The sequence below is a fragment of the Diabrotica virgifera genome, chromosome 7 (genome assembly GCF_917563875.1).
Source record: "Diabrotica virgifera virgifera chromosome 7, PGI_DIABVI_V3a".
Lineage (NCBI taxonomy): Eukaryota > Metazoa > Arthropoda > Insecta > Coleoptera > Chrysomelidae > Diabrotica > Diabrotica virgifera.
Genome location: NC_065449.1, coordinates 95262409 through 95290250, shown reverse-complemented (window position 1 = coordinate 95290250; position 27842 = coordinate 95262409). Strand labels below are relative to the sequence as shown.

The window sequence follows — 27842 nt, the reverse complement described above, 5'->3', positions numbered from 1 at the left end:
TATTTATTTTATATTTGGCACGCAAATATTATTTAAGGTATACAATCAATTAATTTATTTAAAATTGTAAAAAATCCAGGTCCGGATCAAAAAATATTGGAAAAATGTTCCGACCCAAAAACAACACCCTGTACATTGAATTTTTTTCAAATAGATTTTGCACTTGAAAAGAGGATGAAAAACTAAATTTCTTTAAATTTAAATTTAGTGGTATACTTTGAATTTTCGGCAAAATGATTTTTCTGGTCAATGTTTGAATTTGAATTCTGAAATTTTGTGAATTGCGAAAGCTCGAAGTAGAAAAAAATTGAAATACGACTTACAACTTGCTAACCATACTTTAATTTTATTTTATATTTATCACTGAATATTCTTTAAGGTGTCCAATCATTTAATTTATTTACAATTATAAAAATAATCCAGGACCGGATTAAAAAATATTGGAAAAATTTTCTGACCCAAAAACAACACCCTGTACATTGAATTTTTTAAAATAGATTTTGCATTTGAAAAGAGAATGAAAAACTAAATTTAGTGGTATACTTTGAATTTTCGGCAAAATGATTTTTCGGCCAAAATTTTGAATTTGAATTCTGAAATTATGTGACTTGCGAGAGCAAGAAGTAAAAAAAATAAAAAATTAATACCATTATTTAATGTAAATTGTTAAAATGTTAATATTTTAGTATTTTTTTATAATGACGACAAATAATCCATAGAAATATTCACCTTTAATTAATAAATAAATAATACAGAGTCCACAAAAAATACATAACTTTAATCAACGAACTATCTTAAACATTAAAAAAACGGGCTGAAAAATAACTGTTGGATATCTAAAATCCAAAGTTTATAACGAGGAAATAAATAGTAGAGAAGAACTTCTTGAGCGGATTCGAGATGCCTTCCAATAAATGAAGAATAACCCTGACGATATTAGGAAGTCAGTTAGACAAATAACAAAAAGAGCAAGACGTTGTCTTCGACAAGGTGGTGGCCATTTTGAACAACTACTATAGTTTTAATAAGTTATGTTTTGGAAAAACTTTTGTTTTTTTTATTTGTAAGATAGTTCGTTGATTAAAGTTATGTATTTTTTGTGGACTCTTCATTACTTATTCATTAATTAAAGGTGATAGTCTGGGCTGATTATCGGAGAATAGGCCATTTTGCTGAAATCGAATCTTATGATCGTATATATTAATAATATAGGTATGCAAAGTCCGCAGATAGTGTGCTACTTTTTTTTATAAACAAAATGGCGCCCAAAAATCGTGTCTTTTTCAATTTTTGCTCTATAACTCCAAAGATTTTAACTTTACACCAAAAACACCCAAATAAAAATTCACCGCAATTAAATTCTGCATAGAGACGTGTTTTTCCCGATTCACTTCGACAAAAACTTTCCCCTGAAAAAGCGGGTTTTTCCAACAAAATCTTTAAACTAAACTTTTAGATAAGTAATTGTTAATCAATAATTAAATAACTTGGTAATATAAAAGCCCTTTTTGTATAGATTATAATTCCAGAAGCCGATGGAAATTGAATGAACAGTTTAGCAACAATTGAATTGTTAATTAAAAATTTACGGTCGCTATAATAACGACAATAATTATGATGCGTAAGAATAATTATGATTTTTTCATGAAAAGACACTATACCTATCTAATGTACTTTACAGAATTAAAATTGGACTATTTAAGCGGCCTCAGGAATATTTTAAAATTATAAAGAATTTTTTGGCTTATAAACAAATAGAATATCTCAGGAAATATTAAACTAAATTAAATTATAAAAACGGTACTCGAAAAACAGTGGCAGGACGCTTCTTTTAAAAGAAAAAACGTTTAATTATGAAAGTAGTTCATGAGATACAACCGGTCAAAATTGACCTGAATTTACGGCAAATATATAAACAATAGGATCATAATTTTTAAACCATCACCTTTTTATTTTTGTCCTCATTCTCCACACCAATTTTCATATTCTTAAAATACTCATAACATATATTATTATAATAAAAACTATCGATAATACGTGTGAAAATTGCCAAAAATAGCAAAATTCCAATCAAAAATTAGGTTGGAGAAAATGTAACCCTCAAAGTTCAAAATCGGTATACGTTAAAAAAATGCATTTTCTCGGCTTCCCATGGAGCAATTTCCTTCATTCTTTTTTTGTTCCCAAGTAACTCGAGAAGAGCCATCGAACTAACGCATTATTAAATGTCAAGCTTCCTTTTGTTTTGTTATAATAAATTTATTTATTTATTATAACACAAAATTTTAATTTGTTTAAATAAAAATTGGTTAAATAATTATACAGCTTGCAAATGAGAATATTTATGTTTTTAACTTTAAAAGGTACACTTGTAGTAAGTTTATCTAAAAAAAGCCTACAACTGGAAAAAATATGTAGTTTTCTGTTCTTATAAATAAATTAATCTATTATAACAAAACAAAAGCAAGTTTGACATTTAATAATACGTTAGTTCGATGGCTCTACTCGAGTTATTAGGGAACAAAAAAAGAATGAAGGAAATTGCTCCATGGGAAGCCGAGAAAATGCATTTTTTAACGTATACCGACTTTGAACTTTGAGGGTTACATTTTCTCCAACCTAATTTTTGATTGGAATTTTGCTATTTTTGGCAATTTTCACACGTATTATCGATAGTTTTTATTATAATAATATATGTTATGAGTATTTTAAAGATATAAAAATTGGTGTGAACAAAAAGGACAAAAATAAATAGGTGATGGTTTGAAAATTATGATCCTGTTGTTTATATTTTTGCCGTAAATTCCGGTCAACTTTGACCGGTTGTATCTCAGGAACCACTTGTCATAATTAAACGTTTCTTCTTTTAAAAGAAGCGTCCTGCCCCTATTTTTCGAATACCGTTTTCACAATTTAATTTAGTTTAATATTTCCCGAGATATTTTATTTGTTTATAAGCCAAAAAATTGTTTATAATTTTAAAATATTCCTGAGGCCGCTTAAATAGTCCAATTTCAATTCTGTAAAGTACATTAGATAGGTATAGTGTCTTTTTATGAAAAAATCATAGTTATTCTTATGCATCATAATTATTGTCGTTATTATAGTGACCGTAAATTTTTAATTAACAATTCAATTGTTGCTAAACTGTTCATTCAATTTCCATCGGCTTTTGTAATTATAATCTTTACGAAAAGGGCTTTTATATTACCAAGTTATTTAATTATTGATTAGCAATTACTTATCTAAAATTTTAGTTGAAAATTAAAGATTTTGTTGGAAAAACCCGCTTTTTCCGGGGAAAGTTTTTGTCGAAGTGAATCGGGAAAAACACGTCTCTATGCAGAATTTAATTGCGGTGAATTTTTATTTGGGTGTTTTTGGTGTAAAGTTAAAATCTTTGGAGTTATAGAGCAAAAATTGAAAAAACACGATTTTTGGGCGCCATTTTGTTTATAAAAAAAGTAGCACACTATTTGCGGACTTTGCATACCTATATTATTAATACATACAATAATAAGATTCAATTCCAGCAATAAAATTGCTGGTAAATAACTTTTCCTTGTATTTTGCTAATTAGCCCAGAGTATGAATATTTGTTGTGAATTATTTGTCGCCATAATAAAAAACACTAAAATGTTAACATTTAACCAATTTATATTAAATAATGGTATTAATTAAAATTAAGCACAGTTTAATTTTTTTACTTTTTACTTTTGCGAACTCTCGCAATTCACATAATTTCATAATTCAAATTCAAAATTTTACCAGAAAAATAATTTTGCCGAACATTCAAAGTATACCACTAAATTTAGTTTCTCGTCCTCTTTTTAAGTGCAAAATCTATTTATAAAAAATAATGTACAGGGTGTTTTTTTGGGTCGGAACATTTTTCCAATATTTTTTAATCCGGCCCTGGATTTTTATAATTGTAAATAAATTAATTGATTGGGCACCTTAAATAATATTCTGTGTTAAATATAAAATAAATATACAGTGTGGTTAACAAATTATAAGTCTTATTTCAATTTTTTTCTACTTCGAGCTTTCGCAATTCGCATAATTTCAGAATTCAAATTCAAAATTTTACCAGAAAAATCATTTTGACGAAAATTTAAAGTATACCATTAAATTTAGTTTTTCATCCTATTTTCAAATACAAAATCCATTTTAAAAAAATTTAATGTACAGGGTGTTGTTTTTGGGTCGGAACATTTTTCCAATATTTTTTAATCCGGACCTGGATTTTTTACAATTTTAAATAGATTAATCGATTGTACACCTTAAATAATATTTCCGTGCCAAATATAAAATAAATATACACTGCGGTTAAAAAGTTATGAACCAAATAAGAAAATGGCAAAATAGATAAAACACCCAATATCTTTGTTATTAATGAATTAAGACCCATTAAGTATGGTATTTCTGAGACCGCCTAAGCGTCCTCTTTCTACAGTTAAAGTATGTTACTTTCCCAATGAAACACCCTGTATACGCACATGAAAACACATTTTTCATATTGAAATATTGAACAATAACAATAGCACAAAATAAATGATCTTTGAACATGACTATTTTTTATTCAAATATTAGGGAATAACGATTTTCTCAACACATGCTTTGGCACAGGTATCTAATAACTGATTTTGATAAATTTGAGTCAGCGGTCCCTCCGGTGAGTACCGATCCCACAAGGATAGGAACTATTTTTATATATTAATTTTTAATAAACGAAAAATTTCCTACCCATCTGAGATTCGAACTCACGACACCTGAATCCAAAGGCTCTTACCACTGAGGAAGATACGTCATTTTTTACTTATAAACAATGTATTAACCCGGGAGCAGTCGCACCGTTAGAAAAGATCTAACATTTTATCCTTTTTTGTGATAATTTGATGAAAAATTTTGCAACATAACTTTTCACTCTTAAGTGCCTCGAGGAAGATTGTAGTAATGCGTGGGAATTTTTTAATTATTTTTTTTTATTTATTTTTACTTTTTTTGTGGAATTTATGGCTTTGGTGGGAACCAATCAGCTTTAAAATTGTTAGAAATAGATATTTATAACATAACAAGTAAATAAAAATTTTATAAAATAGAAATTTGTTTTAAATTCGTATTCGAAAAATTCGAGCGCGACTGCTCCCGGGTTAACAATATAATAGTCTAAGAGATGGGAGCGGATTTTGTGCGTGATAAGTAATATGGAAAAACTATACGGGGATACTGATTCAATAAAATTGTGTTTTGACTAGGAAAGTTTTGGGGTAGTTCTGATTTCTTTCATTATATATGGATTTTGGGCTGCTGAATCCGAATGTGAGGTTTGCGGACAAAATTTCTTGCCGGAACATTGAAAAAATCGCGAAAAAAGCGAATAATTTCAGCTTTTTTCCGCTTTTTTGCTCAAATCTCGAAAATTATTAACTTTTAGTAAATGGTCTGTTAACAGAAATTAAAGTACTTAAAATTATCTACAAATATCACTATTTACTTTTTTTTCAGATGAACTGTTCGGTCTAAAGTACAAGTTGAAAATTGCCAATTTTTAACGGTCTCGGCAAAACCCACTTTTTACATTCCAAAACTTTATTTTTTATTAGAATGCTGTCATTTGATAAATTTCTCCTAGTTTTCTGTACAAATAATAAATGTTAGTTCATAGGTATGGTATGTCTCTTGTGACAGCTTCCATGAGTCCATTCCGTCCTAAGAGGCCGGGAAACTTTTTTGTGAAACTTTGTGACTCACTCATCGTCAGATTGTTGAAATATACACTGTTTGTATGTACCTACTTAACTTACCTTATGTTAATCTGACGATTTCCAGTTTTTCTAAGGATAGTTTTTTTTTTCGGATCCCCCTTAACGAACTCCCCTGTATTAAGAGCCAATATATGGTAGAAGTACAGTTGTGGCCATTGTCGAATAGTTTACACCCTTATAGGGTAAGGAAAGGTATGTTGGTGATAAAAATGAAAAATATTAATAATATAGGAATTTAACAACTAAGCAAGAAATACGTTTTGCTTTATGTTACTTATTATTTGAAGTAAATGTTTAGAAGAGTTAATTTAACAAAAAATGAATAATAATTATAGTAAATGTCAAATTTACATACAAACTTATGTTAGGTAAGTCGGTGACACGGTAAGGTAGGGGAAAGGCGGGCAAAACGGGGTAGCTGCCTAAAACTGGGTACCCCCTTTTTTTTTTCAATATCACTCGCTCGATCTATACGACGTTAATGAAATTATATTATAGACGCCTGTTTACGCCTTCTGTCATAAAGCAGATATAGTTAACTATTAGTCGATTGTTGTGAAGAGTACATGTGCATTTTTAGTTAACCAAGTTATAATATCGGCCGAAAAATAATCTATCGTTATTATTACTAAAACAATTTATTATTTAATATTATTACTTCCAAATAACGTTGAATGTATTCTAGAGTATTCGTTTGTCATTATGTTAAAAAATAAAAACTTGTAATAATTTAAACAGGTCATAATCTCAAAATCTGCTCTTTGGGCAAAACGGGGTACCAATAGGTAGGGTAAAATGGGGTACCCTTTTTACCATACCTATTGGTAGTATTTACCCTTTTTACCAAACCAAGTAATATAGCCGATGATCAAACCAAATCACAGACGTGTAAGAAATCGCAATTGAATAAAACTAAAAAAGTAGAGTCAGATTCAGAAGGCGAAGATAGTGACACTGACTGGTTCTGCGGAAACTTTTATTTAAGTTCCACAGAAGGATGGATTAGCTGATCCAGTTGCCTTAAATGGGCTAAAAATTAATGTGCAGCATGTAACTTTTTCTTGGTTTTAATTTGGTACCCCATTTTACCCTATTTGACGGGCATAATGGGGTACTTTACATTATTTTTTGTTTTTTTATATGATAAGAAAATCTTTTACTTTTTTAACTTTAAGTTATATTAATAAATAGTTACTACTATAACAATGATATTTGGCTTATTTCCAGACCTTAAAAGTTACAGATGTGTTTTAAATCCTAATTTAAACCTTTAGTACCCCATTTTGCCCGGGTTTCCCCTATATTGGTGATAGTGGTTAGAAAATTTGGTGAAACAACCGCAATTTAAGGAATTTAACTTACCTTGGATAAATCACGAATTCAATGCAGCTTTTTTTTATTGATAATTAGTTTATTGAGTGGTTTTATAAAGTTTTATAAAGAAAACAGAAATTATTCCAATAAATATGTAACCGTCTATCACATTCAATAAGAAATGGCTCCACTGTCGACTGTCGCACAACGCAACGGTCAAAACAGTCCGTTTACTAAAAGCGGATGCGCGCATTGCGAAATCGTAATATAGGTTTGTCCTGCTTACACTCGTAACAACTTACTAGCGCTGTGTTGTGTCATGAATGTGCTTGCATAGGGAACTGTGTGGTAATCTGATTAAAAATTATCACCAAATTACTTGTATCACCAATATACCTTTCCTTACCCTATATCTATAGTAGCCGATTTTTGAATTTTTGCCTCATTTAAGCGCACTTTTACGTCAAAATACCATTAATTACCAGTAACACATACAGAAAAAGTAGACTAACAATAGAAAATCAAAATAAAAAGTAAATAAATAAATCAAAATAAATCTAATAATAAAGGTGTAAACTATTCAGTGACCTTAGCTGTAACTGAAAAAATTCCCGCTTGGGCTCCCCTACCATTATAGGAAAATGCTTTAGATATTACCTTTCACAGGTCCATGTCACCAGCCCCCCCTTTTTCGATTTGAGGGTCAAAAAAAAGCTCATTCGTTTGTATTGCGTTAGTACTGGATTGTATCACCCTTCATTCGTTTGTACTGCCCCCACCCTTTTAAATCTGCCTGGAGGGGCTGGTGACATGCCATCCCCCCCTTTTTCGATTTGAGGGTCAAAAAAAAGCTCATTCGTTTGTATTGCGTTAGTACTGGATTGTATCACCCCTCATTCGTTTGTACTGCCCCCACCCTTTTAAATCTGCCTGGAGGGGCTGGTGACATGCCATCCCCCCCTTTTTCGATCTGGGGGTCCGGGATGGGTATGTTCGTTTGTACTGCGTTAGTATCGGATTGTATCGCCCTTATTTTGTTTGTACTGCCCCCACCCGTCTAGATTGGCCTGGGGGGGCCAGTGACATGCTACCCTCTACTCTGCACTTTTTGCCTTCTGAATGTCGAAAACAGGCTATTTCGTTTGTACTGCGTTAGTACTGGATTGTATCACCCTTCATTCGCTTGTACTGCCTCCACCCTTTTAAATCTGCCTGGAGGGGCTGGTGACATGCCATCCCCCTTTTTCGATATGGGGGTCCGGGATGGGTATGTTCGTTTGTACTACGTTAGTATCGGATTGTATCGCCCTTATTTTGTTTGTACCTCCCCCACCCGTCTAGATTGGCCTGGGGGGCCAGTGACATGCTACCCCTCTACTATGCATTCTTTGCCATCTGAATGTCAAAAATAGGCTATTTCGTTTGTACTGCGTTAGTACTGGATTGTACCGCCCTTATTTTGTTTGTACTACCCCTAACCCTTCTTCATTTAAAACAGAGAAGGGTTAGTGCTAGGAGTAAGGACACAAAATCAGCCAAACCTTGCAAATAGTAACACCGCGGGTGTAAAATTTGGTAAATTCGTCAAAAATGAAACGAATTAAATTTTGAAACTGAAAAACAAGCTTGCAAGCCACTCTCCACTCTCCATGGGGAATGGAAATTTACCCCCTCAGATGGATCTCGGAGTAGAAGCGATTTGAAAAATGGTACATGTATTTGTTGGAGATATTTTGAACACCATTTTCAATCAGAAATCAGAGCAGCGACCTTGTCTTTTCCTACTAGGAAGAAATTTATCCATCCCCTCAATAATTTTTACAGTTTCAGACGCTATCGATATGAAAATCAAAGATCGGCGCATTCCGAAATGCACTCTTCGTTGTACAATTTCAACCTCTCTGGATAACTGATTAACTGAAACATACATACGGCAGAATTCATTGGAATCGAAAATTATTAAAAGTATTTGGAACATTAAATGAAAAATTCCCACAATCAATATTTTTCTTACCATCTAATGTCAGAGACCAGATAACAATAACTGCCGCTGCTTTGTTATGGTAATTTGTTTTCTAGAAAGGTTTGTATGGGCCATTCCACGAACATACGCCTGTTTTGGATTACTTCGGCAACGAATATTTTACTGTGCAACATAAGAAGTACGAAAGTAAATGGCGCTAATAATTATTCCAATAAACAACAATGTAATTTGCAATTTACTTTCGTTCTTCTTATTTTGCACAGTAAAATATTCGTTGTCGAAGTAATCCAAAACAGGCGTATGTTCGTGGAATAGGGTATATTGTTCGTTTATGACTGCAATAAGATTCAGAATTTCCGTATTTCATTTGTAAAATAAATATAGTGTTAAAAACTTGCTTATACATTTGACGCACTGTCCGTCAACGTGTTAATTGACTCTACAGATTCAGTGCCAAAACGAGACATTTTTATAGAAAAATATTTGCAAGTATATTAAATGCCAAACTGACCTATTAAATAAACAATGACATTACAATTTTCGATTTCTACTATGGAATTATCGCTGTATAGACCAGGGCGGATCTGTTTTGAGGTGGATGTGAGAGGTGGCATTCCGATTTTTTCAGATAAAATTAGGTGACAACTTCAGTAATTATAATTGACTTATGCTCCTTCTCAAATATGTTTGGAACATTATTAAAAAAATTTAATATTAAAAAATTTCGAAAAACATCGATTTTTTTCAAATTTCATTGCTTGTAACTTAAAAACGATTCATTTTGGAACAAAGTCATAGGGAAATAAAATAAAGATAATTGAATTTTGTATGATATACGACACGACTGGTATAAAATATCTTAAATGATTATCCTTTCTGCAAAATAGCAATAAATACAAAATAAGAGGACAAAATAAGCCTCTTTTTATTCAATGTTTTTCAACCACTTTGGTTGCGCTTAGAACCTTCGTATTTTACTTAGAAAATTCTTACAACATACTCAATCCGTCCACCAAATTTCATTAAAATCGACATAATAGATTTTGCATAATAATTTTGCAATCTAAATTTTTTTAGAAAAAGTTCAAATGTTTAAAAACTTTCTGAACAAAAACTAGACCTGTTAGAAGTTTGCTAATTTTTTTACACATCGAGTGGTACTTTACCAATCCAATACACTTTACAAAATTAAAATCGGATTATTTAAGCAGCCTCAGCACTGTTTTAAGGATATAAACAATTTTTTGCTTATAAACAAATATAGTGAGGACGTTTGAGTTGGAATAAATTCATTTTCTCGAGAATGGGCAACTCTGGAGATAAATCCCTAAACAGGTCGATTTTTATATTTAAATCATAATTTTTGGGATATCTATCATACTACTAACGTCATCCATCTGGGTGTGATGACGTAATCGATGATTTTTTAAATGAAAATGTGGGTCGTGTGCTAGCTTCTTCTTCTTAACTCAGGCGAGACTCGTTAGTCTCTGGCACTTGGTCATAAGACCTTTGTACCAAACCCTGTTCTTCTCCTTAAACTTTAATAAGTCCTGTGGCCTCAACGAAGGCCAACAGTTTTCTTATTGGTAGTTTTAAGATCTCTTCTGGTTCAAACCTCATTTGACCAGTGAAGTTCTGCCTCACATCACCTAGCACACTGCAATAGCATAGTATGTGTATGGCAGTTTCTTCTTCCATTTCGCACTTTCTGCACCATGGTTCATTCACCTTACCTAGTTTGTATAGGTGATTTTTTAAACGACAATGTCCAGTCACCATTTCAGTGACCGTTTTGATCTCTCGTTTATTGAGGTTCATCAAACTGTTCGAGAGTTTTTTATCAATATTCTTGATTATTTTTTTAGTCTGGATTTGCCCTTGAGTGGTTCTCCATTTATTTTGATGATTCTTTATCAGCCATTTCTGAACCTCGTTTTTCATAGCATCTTTAGTGATACCACAGAAAGGTTCTGGGCCTTCAAAAGTTTTTCTCGAGCCTTGTTTCGCTAACATATCTGCTCGTTCGTTCCCATGCACCCCTTCATGACACGGCACCCATATTAAAGACACTTTGTTGTCTTTTGCCAGGTTATTGAGGAGATCTTTGCAGTTTCTCACCAGTTTTGATTTGGTGAGAGGGTTCTTTACAGCCAGAATAGCCGATTGGCTATCTGTGTAAATGTTGATTCTCTTAGCTTTAGGGTCCTCATCAATTATTTCGATAATGCAGGCCACCAAAGCAAAAAAAAAAAAAAAATTCGGCCTAGAAATAAATGAAGAAAAGACGAAGTATATGGTGCTAGGCAACACAGAAAGAGAACCTGTAGATATGCTAAAGTTAACAGCGTTCGATGGAAAAGAATATAAATTTAAACGAGTAAATCACTTTACATATCTAGGTGCCATTATAGATGAAAAAGGACACGAGCAAAACGAACTAAAGCACAGGATAGCTAAAGGTAACCGAAAGGTCGGCAGTTTAAAAAAATTATTAAAGTCAAATTACGTATCAAGAAAGACGAAAATTAGAATATACCAAACTGTAATAAGAGCAACAGTCACCTACGGATGTGAAACATGGGTACTAAACAAAACAGAAGAAGAAATGATAGAGAGATGGGAACGCAAGGTACTGAGGACTATTTTCGGGGGAAAAAATACGGCAGATGGTTGGCAAAGAAGAACTAATGAAGAATTAAGGATGCTTTACAAGGAACCAACTATAACAAGATATACAAAGGCACAAAGAATCAGGTGGGCAGGTCATGTCGAGAGGATGGATAGGTCAAGAATGCCAAAGAAGATACTATTAAGAAAACCAGTTGGGACAAGGAGACGAGGTAGGCCAAGAAAAAGATGGCACGAAAAGTTTCAAGAAGATATAGGATCGATGGAAATTACAGACTGGAAAGAGAAAGCGAAAAACAGGATACAGTGGAGAAACATAGTGCAGCAATTTTTACATAGTCATTAAATCAAATTATATAATAAATATAAGACATTAGTATATATTGTTATTTGTATTATGTAAAATTGTTATTGTTAAGTTGTAAAGCCCTAGGCCTCCAAGGTCTGTAGAGCATGTTAAATAAAATAAAAACCAAAGCAAAAACTTCAGCCTGGAACACCGTTGTATGTTGACCTAGGCTGTAAGATTTATTATAGTTACATGTTTGCCCAAAGACTCCTGATCCAGTACCATGGGCAGTTTTAGATCCATCAGTGAACCATATTAAGTCTCCATTAATGTTTGGGACTTTTTGTTCTCTAGATGGTATAATTGTGTTAATCTTCTCAGTGAAGATTAGTTCTGGTGTCACCATATCTAAGTTCATCATAAAGATGTATTCCTCAAGTATAGTCCCAGTAATGTTTGTGTGGCTATTCAATACATAATTTGGCCTCCAAGTATTGTTTGCTTTGAGCCTCAGGATGGTCATAAAGGCTACCGCCGAAATATACAATTCCAGCGGAGGGAGACCTGTGATAGCCTCTAATGAAGCCGTTCCTGTACTATTCACGGCTCCTGTTATATTTAGAAGCGCTTGTCTTTGTAGGGTGGTGAGAGTGGTCACACAAGATTGCAAAGCCGTCTTTCTCCACCAGAGTACTGACCCATAAGTAACTGTCGGTCGTATCACTGATGTGTACAACCAACATATCACCTTTGGTTTCAATCCCCAGGTTTTACCTACAACTCGTCTGCAGTTCCAGAAGAGTCGCTTAGCCCTATTGGTTATATTGGTAATATGAGTATTCCAATTGAGTTTCGAATCCAGGGTTACCCCTAGATACTTAACCTCATTGGTTCTTTCCAGTACCTCTCCAAATAATTTCAGCTCACTCAGTCCAGTAAGCTTCCTCTTATTTGTAAAGGCTACCAGTTTAGTTTTAGAAGGGTTCACGGAGAGGTTCTCTTTCAGACACCAGTTCTCTATGTAGTGAAGGGCATATCGCATCTGATACGCAACAGTGCTGGGAAATTTTCCCCTAGTTACTATCACGATATCATCTGCGAAACCCTGGACCCAGATTCCTTGGGCGCTTAGCCCATGAATCAGATCATCGACAACTATGTTCCATAATGACGGTGACAATACACCGCCTTGAGGGCATCCCTTAGTTGCCCTCAGATTTATGGTATCTTCATGCGTATCTGTGGATATTATTCTGCTCTGAAGCATCTGAATAATCCACTTGCATGTTGTGTTGTTGATTTTCTTCCTCACCAGTGCGCTTTGTATAGACTCGATTGAGGTACTATCAAATGCACCTTCTATATCTAAAAATGCTAGCTAGCTGTGCTAGCTTATTTGAAAGATTATTCAATTCTTTATTTATTACATAATTATTTATACAGGGTGCCCAATTTTTTTTTTAATTAATTGAGACAAACAGAAGAAAGTATTATTTAATCTAGTTAATTCGAGATACATTTAACTGTTGTCCTAAAACAGAAAAAAATGTTTATTTGATAAATAACAGAAAAATGAATGTATTCGTATTTAGTAACTCAAACGTCCTCACTGTATTTGTTTATAAGCCAAAAAATTGTGTATAACTTTAAAACATTGCTGAGGCCGATTAAATAAACCAACTTAAGTTCCGTAAAATGTATTAGATAGGTAGGGCGTATCTTTATATGTAAAAAAATTAGCAAACTTCTAAATAATGGTCTACTTTTTGTTCAGAAAGTTTATAAAAAATTATAACTTTTAAAAAAATATTAGATTGCAAAATTATTATGCAAAATCTATTAAGTGTATTTTATAGTAGTATATCATAAAAAATTCAATTATCTTTATTTTATTTCCCTACGACTTTGTTCCAAAATGAATCGTTTTAAAAACGATTGAAAAAAATCGATAAAATTAGGTGACAACTTCAGTAATTATAATTGGCTTATGCTCCTTCTCAAATATGTCCGGAACATTAATAAAAACATTCAAATATTTAAAAATTTCGAAAATGTTCCGGACATATTTGAGAAGGAGCATAAGCCAATTATAATTACTGAAGTTGTCACCTAATTTTATCTGCAAAAATCGGAATGCCACCTCTCACATCCACTTCAAAACCTGATCCGTCCTATACAGCGATAATTCCATAGTAAAAAAATCGAAAATTGCACTGTCATTGTTTATTTAATAGGTCAGTTTGGCATTTCATATATTTGCAAATATTTTTCTATAAAAATTTCTCGTTTTGGCACTGAATCTGTAGAGTCAATTAACACGTTGACGGACAGTGCGTCAAATGTATAAGCAAGTTTTTGACACTATATTTATTTTGCAAATGGAATACGAAAATTCTGAATCTCATTGCAGTCATAAATGAACAATACAAACCTTTCTAGAAAACAAATTACCATAACATACCAACGGCAATTATGTTATCTGGTCTCTGACATTACATGGTAAGTAAGATATTGATTGTGGAAATTTTTCATTTAATGTTCCAAATACTTTTAATAATTTTCGATTCCAATGAATTCTGCCGTATGTATGTTTCAGTTAATCAGTTATCCAGAGAGGTTGAAATTGTACAACGAAGAGTGCATTTCGGAATGCGCCGCATGAGATCTTTGATTTTCATATCGATAGCGTGTAAAACTGTAAAATTTATTGAGGGGATGGATAAATTTCTTCCTAGTAGGAAAAGGCAAGGTCGCTCCTCTGATTTCTGATCGAAAATGGTGTTCAAAATATGTCCAACAAATACATGTACCATTTTTCAAATCGGTAGCGTAGAACTACTCCGAGATCCATCTGAGGGTGTAACTTTCCATTCTCCATGGAGAGTGGCTTGCAAGCCTGTTTTTCAGTTTCAAAATGTAATTCGTTACATTTTTGACGAATTTACCAAATTTTACACCCGCGGTGTTACTATAATAGTTTTGGCTAATTTTGTGTCCTTACTCCTAGCATTAATCCTCCCCTGTTTTAAATGTAGAAGGGTAGCATGTTACTGCCCCCCCAGGCTAATCTAGACGGGTGGGGGCGGTACAAACAAAATAAGGGCGATACAATCCGATACTAACTACTAACGCAGTACAAACGAACATACCCATTCCGGACCCCGTGATCGAAAAAAGGGATCCCCCTCCAGTCAGATTTAAAAGGGTGGGACAGTACAAACGGATGAAGGGTGATACAATCCAGTACTAACGCAGTACAAACGAAATAGCCTACTTTCGACGTCAGATGGCAAAAAGTGCAGATTAGAGGGGTAGCATGTCACTGGCCCCCTAGGCCAATCTAGACGGGTGGGGGAGGTACAAACAAAATAAGGGCGATACAATCCGATACTAACGTAGTACAAACGAACATACCCATCCCGGACCCTCATATCGAAAAAGGGGGGATGGCATGTCACCAGCCCCTCCAGGCAGATTTAAAAGGGTGGGGGCAGTACAAACGAATGAAGGGTGATACAATCCATGATGACAGCCCCTCCAGGCAGATTTAAAAGGGTGGAGGCAGTACAAAAGAATGAAGGGTGATACAATCCAGTACTAACGCAGTACAAACGAAATAGCCTATTTTCGACATTCAGAAGGCAAAAAGTGCAGAGTAGAGGGTAGCATGTCACTGGCCCCCCCAGGCCAATCTAGACGAGTGGGGGCAGTACAAACAAAATAAGGACGATACAATCCGATACTAACGCAGTACAAACGAACACACCCATCCCGGACCTTCAGATCGATAAAGGGGGGGATGGCATGTCACCAGCCCCTCCAGGCAGATTTAAAAGGGTGGGGGCAGTACAAACGAATGAAGGGTGATACAATCCAGTACTAACGCAATACAAACGAATGAGCTTTTTTTTGACCCTCAAATCGAAAAAGGGGGGGATGGCATGTCACCAGCCCCTCCAGACAGATTTAAAAGGGTGGGGGCAGTACAAACGAATGAAGGGTGATACAATCCAGTACTAACGCAATACAAACGAATGAGCTTTTTTTTGACCCTCAAATTGAAAAACGGGGGGCTGGTGACATGGACCTAATTTTCACATACATCATGATTCTTATATGAATAACACATATATATTTTGTATATTATATTATTCAGTATAATATTAAAGATTATCCTTACATGAATCTGTATTTTTTTTAATAGAATTATTTTGTTTGTTTTTTTTTCATTTGTGGTTTTTGAAGTTATACTTCTTTAGGCGCGATTGAGATTAAGGGTGAATTTATATTGATCTGCGCGCATGCGCACACCGACAGTTTGGTATTAGTCTTTATACGGGCTCTGATTGGGTGTTGAAATGATCTGTCAATAATTGTTCAATATGGAGGTTATCGGTAAACAAAAATGTATAATATATTAGTTTTATTGTTGCGAGGACAGAAATAAAATCAAATTTATAATTATAGTGACTTTTTAAATAGTTTTGAAAAGCCACAGGTACGTAATTCTAAATTTTTCAGTTGTATTCCAATAAAAAATGATCTTCATACCTATTTGGAAAATGTAAAAAAAATAATGTACTTACCTAGTGCTTGCTATGCTATACCCCTAGTAGGCAATGCTTTAATTTACATAATCTGATTACGAACAAACTTTCTACAAATTTTCATCTAATGTATCGTTTTCTTACTCTATATATTGTTGTATTTTAATTCGACAAAAATCAAACTAATAAAAATTCATATAAACAAAATGTCAAAAAGTTGTTCAGTTTGTGTATATTCCCACATGACGTATACGCGAAGGTGGTGCAGTTTGAAATCGCTTAGACTCTCGTACGGCGGGATACACGGGAAGTAGGTTCAAGCCCAAAGCAAGTTATATCATTTTTTTATTTTTTTTTATAGATTTTATGATTGTAAGTATATTATAGGGCTTTTCATTCACAGTCATTTGTTTCGAGCTTCTGTCATGTGTCACATAATATTAATATATCTACGTCATACGTTATTGCTATATAACAATGATACAAACCAGAGACGTATGACGTAGATATATTAATATTATTTGACACATGACAGAAGCTCGAAACAAATGACAATCGATGAAAAGCCCTATTATATAATTTTTTTCAGAAAATACGTATTTAAATAAAAATTTTGGCAACAATTATTGTTCAGAAATCATTTGTGGCATTTTTCAATGTGTTTGTGTGTGTTTTATTCTTTTATTTTTTTAATTTTTGGTACTTATTGTTTTAATAAAAATTTTTGGAAAGTAGTAGAGAAACTGTTTAAAGTATATTTTTTTCGTTGAAATCATATAATAGAAGTATAACTTCTTACGTGCGTACAAAGTACACACATTCTTTTTTTTTATTTTATTTTTTAAGTTTTTAGTAACAGAGAACAGGAATAGGTCAAAAATATGTATAAGAACAGTAAACTTTCTTTTCTAAAACACTGATAATTATTTCATTCGATTCGGTTTAATTATTTCATTGATAAATAGTTTGTATTTTAATTTAGGTAGCATATTATAGCCAATTTGTTTCTATATTTAAAGTAAAGAAAAAGTAGTTATCACTTCAAAGGGCTCACAAAGAAAGAGCCCTACTTTGGAGCTGAGGACTACTCATTCCGATATTCAATGTAGGTGTAGGGTGTCTCATTAAAAAAGGTTGACGATGTCATAACTTTGGAACAATGTTAGGAAGAACAGGAACAGTATTAGATTATTGATAACAAAAAATTACAATTTAAAAATAAAAATCGATCTGTTTATGTTTTTTCAAACTCGATTATGAACGATATTTTGGGACACAGTGTATATATACTTTTAATGTTTTAGAGCCCTTTCAAGGAAATGAAGTTTTTGAAGATCCCGAAGAAAATCATCTTTTGATTTTTAATATTCCCGCAGCCGATGAAGACGAAAAATTTGTCAGTGCTGAATTGAAAATTCTTACCCTGCTCAGTTTAGATGCAAGGAGTGAAGTAGGTATGACTGAGTCACTTTAATTAAATATTTATAATATAGCAGATATATTATAGCAGATATATTACATATATTATTGCTATATTATATTTTTATAATGTAGCAGATATTAAACTAAGGTTAAAACGAATTCAGCGACAAAAACCAAAAACCAATGTACTTAACTTTGACGATATAAACATAAAACATAACATTAAAAAAGAATTTAACAATAGAATAAAAACATCGGAGAACAACTAGACGATCCAGAAGAACTATGGAGTGAATTTAAAAATCAAGTTAACGAAATCGCCACAAACAATGATTATAGAAGAAACTTAATCAAGAAAAATAAATGGATGACAGACGACATCTTGAAATTGATGGAACAACGACGACTGATCAAATCTAATGAAACAGAATATAGACACCTGCAGAGAAGAATAAAAAAGGAGATCAAATTAGCCAAAGAAAAATGGATGATAGAAAGGTGCGATGAAATGGAGGATGTGATATCTAGACACGACTTATTTAATGTGCACAAAAAAACTAAAAGAAATAAGTAACATATTCAAAAAACGAGTTCCCTCTGTGCTCATTGACAACAATAACAAAATTATTGTAAATGAGCACGAAAGAAAAGAATGGCAACTGTATATATCAGAATTGTTTGAAGATGATAGGAATAATATTGCCGAATTCTACCAAAACTGTACTGACGGCCCAGAAATTATGAAATGCGAAGTAGAACACGCTATAAATAGTGCTAAAATTAGAAAAGCTTGTGGTCCAGATGATACACCAACTGAGTTGCTGAAACTAATAGAGGATGATAACATAAAAGTAGTAGTAAGACTTTTTAATTCAATATATAACACCGGAGTGATTCCCACAGATTGGCTCAAATCCATCTTTGTCGCAATACCTAAAAAAACACAATGCGAGAAAATGCTCAGAATATCGATTAATTAGCCTAATGAGCCATACTCTTAAGATTTTCCTAAGAATACTTCACAGCAGAATTAGACGCAAATGTGAAGAAGATCTCGAAGATACCCAATTTGGGTTTAGAAATGCTATGGGTACCAGGGAGGCACTTTTTGTGCTTAACATCCTATTACAAAAATGCCGTGATCAAAGAAAAGATGTATTTGCATGTTTCTTGGACTTCGAAAAGGCATTCGATAAAGTACAGCATGTAAAATTAATGCAAATACTGAAAAATATCGGAATAGATGACAAAAATATTCGTGTCATTAAAAATTTGTACTGGAATCAAACTGCTATGGTCAAAATTGGAGATAACTACACCGATGAAATCTCCATACAACGAGGAGTCAGACAAGGTTGCATTTTGTGACCAACATTGTTTAATGTTTACTCGGACCAGTTATTTAAAAAGGCACTTGAGAGACAGCCATATGGAATAAAAATCAACGGAGAACTACTTAATGTGATAAGATATGCAGACGATACAGTAATTATGTCAGATAATATTGAAGGTCTCCAAATTCTGCTTGATCGTATTCACGAGGTAGGAGAGGAAATGGGCATTAAAATAAACTCAAACAAAACCAAATTTTTAGTGTTTAGTCGTGACCCACATCCCGATGCAAAGCTTCAATTAAGCGGAGTCCAAGTTGAGAAAGTTCACAAAATTACATATTTGGGAACTGTGATAACGGACCAACTAGATCCAGACATAGAAATAAAACGTAGAATAGCAATGACTAAAACTTTTATGAAAATGAAGTCATTTCTTTGCAATAATCATCTCAGTTTAGAACTAAGACAAAGAATGGTCAAGTGCTATGTTTGGTCCGTACTTTTGTATAGCGCAGAAGTGTGGACGCTAAGAGTATCGATCATGAACAGAATTGAAGCATTGGAAATGTGGATTCATAGAAGGATGCTGAAGATACCCTGGACAGCAAGAAAAACTAATGAAGAAGTACTAAGGAAGGCCAACAAAGATAGAGAACTGCTAAAGACTGTTAAACATCGAAAAATGTCTTATCTGGGACATATAGTGAGGGGAAGTCGATATAAAATATTACAACTGATCCTTAAAGGCAAAATAGAGTGCCGTAGAGGTGTAGGAAGAAAACAAGTTTCTTGGTTAAAAAACATTCGTGAATGGACTCAGATATCAAATGCAGGACAATTATTCCATATTGCAGAAGATCGAGAAGCCTTCGCAATGGTGATCGCCAACGTCGGATAATTCTGATATGGCACGTGAAGAAGAAGAAAAAGAAGATTTATAATATATTAGTTGAAAAAACTGTATAGAATCTTTTGTAGAAAGTAGTAGACTGGACCGAATATGTATATTGTTATAATAACCAAAACTTACTTTACTGAAATTTTCTTCGATTTTACTTCTACTACTTACTACCAAAAAAAATTATAATTCTTCGTGCTTTTATATCTTATTTCTATATCTATTCCATTTAGATTCATAGAAGAGAATTAGAAATAAAAACCCAAAAACAAAAAAATTCTAGGCCTATGAAAACCAGAAATATGGAACATACACAAACCAAAAATTCACACTAAATAGAATATAATAGAAATATGCTTTATTGACAATTTTATAGATAAAGCTTACAAACAGTCAGAAAAACAAACAATAACAAATAATACAATTTACTAAAATTACATAAATCATCAATATAAATAAAAAAAATAATTAAGTAAAACAAAAACAATATATTGCAAAATTTAAATAAATTGCAAATAATCAACCTTATAGGAACTAATAAGTTAAGCCGCTGCATATGACACCCAAATTTAAATAAAATAGTATGTGTACGTAAGAGTACTGTAATTTCTTAGTTATTGATTAAGAAATTCTTCTACTGAATAATATGGTCTTTCAGATAGCTAGGCTTTTGTTAGTTTACAGAACTTGGGGAAAGATGTTGCAGATTTAATTTGCAGAGGGACATGTTTGTATAGTTTTTTTGCAGAGTATATCCACTATAGACTTCTTTACTAACTCAGTGGATGGGATAGGTAAATGACGTCAAGGGTAGAATTTCTAGTGGAATAGTCATAATTACGTCTTGCTGGAAAGTACATGTAGATGTTTACGAATTAAGCAAAAAAAGTTTCTAAAATATATAAAGATTAAGGGTTAAAATCCCGTGATCTTTGAAGTAGCTTCTATTCTTAGACCAGGTCGTATCGTCGCCCCCGTTAGGTAAATTATTGCGATTCGTTTTTTTTGCACAAACTTAAAAAGAGGTCCTTATAACAAATCCACAGAGTGCCGGTAGATGCCACGGTCGGAGAATTGTTTAAACAATTTTTTTTAAACAAATTCAAAAAATCAATATTTTCACTTCGTACAAATTTTTTTAGATTCTTTGGGTCATTATGAGCAAAAAAGGTCTCTTGTGATTGTTCTCTAAAATTAATTATTGTCAAGTTATACGCGATTTAAAATTTGAAAAACGCGAAAATGGCCATTTTCAAGGCTACACTCGATTAAAAAATATTATTATGAAAGTCAGAACGTGACTAAATCAAAGTTTAACGTCTCCCCTACATGATCCTGAAGAAATTTGTGTCATTAATTTATTACTAATCTGTTATTTTTAATTATTAACAATGAGCGCTAACAGCGTATTGAGGCGGCCGCGGCCGTCAATGTGAGTGCGAGTAAGATGCACCATTTCACTGCCATAATGGTGCATCTTTTTCGCACTCACATTGACGGCCGCCTTAATATGCTGTTAGCGCTCATTGATATCGAATTAAAAATAACAGCTTAGTAATAAATTAATGACACAACTTTCTTTAGGATCATGTAGAGGGGGCTTTAAACTTTTATTTTGTCACATTCTGACTTCATTCATAATAATAATTTTTAACAGAGTTATTAAGCCTTGAAAATGGCATTTTCGCGTTTTTCAAATTTTAAATCGCGTAATTTAAAAAAGATTTGAGCGAAGTGAAAAAATTTATTTTTTAAATTTGTTTAAAAAAAATTTTAAACAATTTTCCGACAGCGACACGACACCTACCGGCACCCTGTGGATTTGTTATAAGGATCTCTTTTTGAGTAAGTTTGTGCATAAAAAACGAATCGGAATAATTTACCTAAGGGGGCGACCATACAGGCTGGTCTATCTGCAATATGTTGTTCTTCTGCAGCCACACACACAAATCTCATTACTCTTTTTTGTAATTTAAAAATAACTTCGGATAATTGGGCGGCTGTACCAGAACCCCAAAAAGGAAGACCATATCGAAGATGCGACTCGAACAAAGAAAAATATGTTATTATAGCAACAATATTATTACAGCGATAATGTTAAAGAATAAGGCTATAAAAAAAATCACTTAAATCGGACAACAGGGTTAGGAAATTCAAGACATTAAAAATGACCCAGTTTTAAGGTGGTGCGTTAATTTCTTGGAGAAGTGTATATAGAAATGTACTTCCGAAATATACATTTGGATTAATAAACAACTATTCAACCATTTTTTACCATATACTTATATCTTAATACTTTCATTCTCATATCTGCAACTTAGTAGTCGTCCAAACTTGCTCGAGGACGGTTGTAGATAAAACAATTACTGTTATCAATTTACCATTTAAAGCTAATTATACCTTAATGGACTTGAAATATTAAAAATAATTCTGGTGTAGTGATACAAAACAGATTTTATATATTTAAATCAACCAAATTAATTATTTCAAAACAAATTAAATAATAAAAATAAAGTATATTAATATTAGTGCTGGCGATTGTGTCAAAAATGTGTTGTGAATTTTATTTTTGGAATCCACCAATCAAGGTAACACCTTATACTAATATTAATATTTAAATCAAAATGTCGAACGGATATAATCAGTATCCATTTCCATACTCTCAATGTCCAACATCTAGCCAAATGAACCTCAGCGACCAAAACTTAACAGTTCAACAACTAGGATATTTTCCACAACAAATGCAAATGGGACCACATCCTGCATCACAAATTCAGCAAAATTTCGCTCCAAGCCAGCCAAACCAGCCAATGCAGTTATATCAACCTCAATACCAGTATTCAGTCCAAAGTACATTACCACAATATCAACCCCCATCCACATCCAAAGCAAATGATGAAGAATGGCAAATAGTTCCAAATAAAAAACGTGGGAGAACCAGTCCGGAACAACATTCCAAACTTAAACAAACCAAAATAGATAACTACTGGCTCAACACACCAACAGCAAATAAATTTAATGTATTAATTAATGAAGAGACACAAGAAGCAGATACTGAAGAGGAAAAAATACAGGAAGAGAAGCCCCCACCAATATTTATTGCCGGTGTTAAAAACATCCAACCATTAAACGAACTACTAAACACTATAGCCAAAGATAAACATTTAATCAGAGTGTTGAATGAAGAACAAGTCAAGGTACAGGCCCAAACAATTGAAATATACGACAGTATAATAAAAGCACTTGATGAGAAAAAAACCGAATATCATACATATCGTAAGAAGCAAGATAAACCCTTTAGAGTAGTGATTCGCCATCTTCATCCTACAGTGAATATACAAGAAATCAAAAAAGAAATAGAGAGCCAAGGACATATAGTTCTACAAATAACGAATATACTACAAAGAATTACAAAAAAACCCCTACCACTATTTTTTGTGGACTTAAAAATGCAAGATAATAATAAAGAAATTTATAAGATGGAATATTTACTCAACGCAAAAATTGATGTCGAAGCCCCAAGGCTAAAAAGAGAATTAGTACAATGTACCAGATGTCAAAGATATGGTCACACAAAAAATTTCTGCTATCATCAATACAGGTGTGTAAAATGTGCTCTAAATCACAAAACAGCTGATTGCCCTAACAAAATTAGATCTGATCTAGTAAAGTGTGTACTTTGCGGTAATAACCACCCAGCGAATTACAGAGGATGCAGTGTACATAAACAACTGCAAGAAGCAAGATTTCCAACCTTAAGAAAGAAAGAGTCACCGAATCAACTACAAAACCAACAGCTACCAGTGGCTACAACAAATATAAGTACAACACAAAGACCTACATATGCTCAAATGGTAAATACCAACCAACAAGATATTACAATGGTCACTCAGGCAAATGACATGCAGGACTTAAAGAATATGATGAAAGGGCTTATGGAACAAATGAGCACCATGCTAAACTTATTAACAACACTTGTCTCAAAAATGAACTAATGGCTAATACACTAAAATTTTCCATATGGAATGCTAATGGCTTGACACAACACAAACATGAGTTGTATGCATTTATAGTTAATCACCAATTAGACATAATACTGATTTCAGAAACACACTTCACGAAAAAAAGTTTCATAAAATTTCACAACTATAAAATATATCACACAACACATCCAGATGGAACTGCACATGGTGGGACAGCAATCATTATAAGAAACAACATCAAACATTACCAGACAACTCACTATCAAAAAGCACATATTCAGGCCACAAATGTAGTTGTAGAAGACTGGACAGGACCTATAACTTTTTCAGCTATATATTGTCCACCAAAACATTCAATTAAACAACCAGAATTTAAAACCTTTTTTGATACACTTGGACCTAGGTTTATTTGTGGCGGAGACTACAATTCAAAACATCTAATGTGGGGATCTAGACTTATTAATACCAAAGGCCGTGAACTACAAAAAGAAATACTAATAGATAATCTGAACATAGTAACCACAAGGGGGCCAACATACTGGCCTACAGACCCTGCGAAAATTCCAGATCTCCTCGATTTTGCTATAGTGAGAGGAATAAATGAAAAATACTTTAAACCAAAGTCTTGTTACGATTTATCCTCTGACCATTCACCTGTTATCATAACTGTAAGCAAAAACATAACAAAAATAGAAAGGAGCTGTATATTACACAACACCAAAACAAATTGGAGTTATTTTAGATATCAAGTAAATAATCAAATCAATTTAGACATCCCACTAAACACCGATAAACAAATCGAACAAGCAGTAGAACATTTTAACACAGTTTTACAGGAAGCAGCATGGAACTCAACACCATTACCTACAAATCGACATATGAACAAACACTGTTCCAATACAATACATGAAAAAATAATTGAGAAAAGAAAACTCAGAAAACAATGGCAATTATCAAGATCACCTCAAAGTAAAACAAACCTCAATAAAGCACAAAAAGACCTAAAAAAATTGATAATAGCAGAAAAAAATGCAAGCTTTGAGGAATACCTACAAAAACTAGATGCAACTCAAGCTACTGACTACTCGTTATGGAAGGCCACAAGGACTCTACGAAGGCAGAACTATACAGTCCCACCACTAAGAACACAAACAGGACAATGGGCGAGAAGTCCTCTAGAAAAGGCCGAAACATTTGCGACACACCTTAAAAAAGTCTTTACACCAAATGAGGGAAATTACTCACTACAAACTGAAGAAGAAATTATTTCGATACTCACAAAACCTTATCAACTAGAACTTCCTGAAAAAAGATTCACAAAAAATGAGGTAAAAAATATTATACAACACAACATCGATCCAAAAAAGGCTCCAGGATACGACCTGATTACAGGAAAAACTCTTCAGGAACTCCCAGAGAATGGCTTCCAATTTCTGACACAGTTATTTAACTCTATAATGAGACTAGGTCATTTCCCATCACAGTGGAAACTAGCACAAATAACAATGATACTAAAGCCAGGAAAAGAACCAGAAAATGTACAGTCCTACCGTCCTATTAGTCTTCTTCCAGTGGTATCCAAAGTTTTTGAAAAGCTGACACTTACTAAGCTAATGCCTATACTAGAAAACAAAAAACTAATACCACCACACCAATTTGGGTTTATAAAACAACATTCAACAATACAACAGGTACATAGAATTGTAGAGAGAATCAACGAGGACTTTGAAAATAATAGGTACTGCTCGGCGGTATTTCTGGACGTAAGTCAGGCATTTGATAAAGTCTGGCATAAAGGCCTATTATGTAAACTAAAACAGAATTTACCTACAAATTACTATATACTCTTAAAGTCATATATCACCAACAGAAACTTCCAGGTAAAGTATGAGAATGAATACACAAACATACAACAAATTCTTGCTGGGGTGCCCCAAGGAAGTGTACTAGGACCTATATTATACCTTATATTCACTGCTGACTTACCGACAGATACACATATCACTACAGCCACATTTGCGGATGATACGGCAATACTATCATCGAACAAAAATCCCAAAATAGCCTCAGAAATCTTACAAAATAATCTAAATAAAATTCAACAATGGATGACAAAATGGAGAGTCAAAATTAATGAAAACAAATCGCTACACCTAACATTTACCACGCGTAGGGAAACATGTCCGGCTGTATACTTAAACGGTAAAGGAATCCCACAAGGGGATGAAGTCAAATATCTAGGTATGTACTTGGACAGAAGATTAAACTGGAGGAAGCATATATTTACTAAGCGAAAACAACTGGGTCATAAGTTAAGAACCATATATTGGCTGTTGGGCAAAAAATCAAAACTATCAACTGAAAATAAAATATTAATCTACAAATCTATCCTAAAACCAGTGTGGACTTATGGGATAGAATTATGGGGAACCGCCGCACATTCCAACATTGAAATCATACAAAGATTTCAGTCCAAAATATTGAGATCAATACTAGGAGTTCCATGGTTCATAACCAATGAAGCCATCCATCGGGACGCCGGACTACCATACGTCAAAGATGACATCAAAAAGTGCGCGAAAAAACATACAGAAAAACTTAAAGTGCATCCAAACGTGTTAGCAAAAAATTTAGTGAATAAACCGCGTACTGTTCGTAGGTTAAAACGAAAAGTTCCGTTAGAGTTAAGTGAACAATAGGTACTAAATTAATGTGTATAAGTTTATGTCAGAAATAGTCAGTGTTGTAGGCTAAGTTTTAAAAAAGGGGTGCATCACTGGATGCCTCCCTACATGTCATTCCTAATTATTGTCAGTCCTATTACTTATTGTCTGTTATCTACCTAAACATTTAGGTTTAGATTGTATAGATAGATTGTAATAAATGTGGGGTTAAAAAAAAAAAAAAAAAAAAATATCTGCAACTTGTTACTTGCCATTTTGTTCGAATTCATTCGAATCTCTTATTTTTTCTTATAAATTTTTTTATTTATTATTATATCGCCTTTCATTCTTCTCACTCATTCTTTTTAAATCTTGATTTTGAAAGGTAAAATTGAATAAAAATATTATTTTTAGGTGTTAGAAGAATTCTTAAGTTATCTATCTATGATGACAGTGTCAAACATCTTCTGGACTTCCAAGAAATACAAATTCATCATTTTAACAATTCTTGGATATCCTTCGACGTAACAGCGCCAGTTAATGATATATTAAGTAAAAATCCAAAAAGCAAATACCTCAAAATTGTGGTTACTGTCTCTACTTTTGTACCACAGGTAAAGGATCATCTAAAACTGTCATTGATGCCAGTAGAAGAAGACTTTGAACACGATTATCCTATTTTGCTGTTATCTTATTCTTCATCGAAAAATGGCGAAAAAGATGTTAAAGAAGAAAAAGCCAAGGTAAGAGTTAATTCATGTTGATACAACATTTTTGTAAAACCAAGCGACTGGTCAACTTTTGGTTAAAGGGGACACATATTTCTGGTATTTTCGATAATTTTACTTTAACCCCTACGCCAGTGTAAGAATCTCCCAAACATGTTTAATGACAATGGAGTTCAAATAAGATATCGTTTTAAAGCTATTGTATTTCCTTTTACATTAGTATTTAAATTTTTAAATTCAGTCCAATACTTTATTTTATTTATTTAAGAGGACTTTTAACT

At 33.1% G+C, this 27842-nt stretch overlaps 1 protein-coding gene across 1 annotated transcript in view; it reads left to right on the top strand.

The window, feature by feature from the left end:
• Window positions 1-27842, top strand: part of LOC126887849 (bone morphogenetic protein 10-like) — a 42813-nt gene that overhangs the window by 478 nt on the left and 14493 nt on the right. Inside the window, exons 2-3 of the mRNA XM_050655744.1 lie at window positions 17838-17987; window positions 27248-27576. Of these exons, the coding sequence (XP_050511701.1) occupies window positions 17838-17987; window positions 27248-27576 (479 nt within the window). The remainder of the gene's footprint in view (window positions 1-17837; window positions 17988-27247; window positions 27577-27842) is intronic.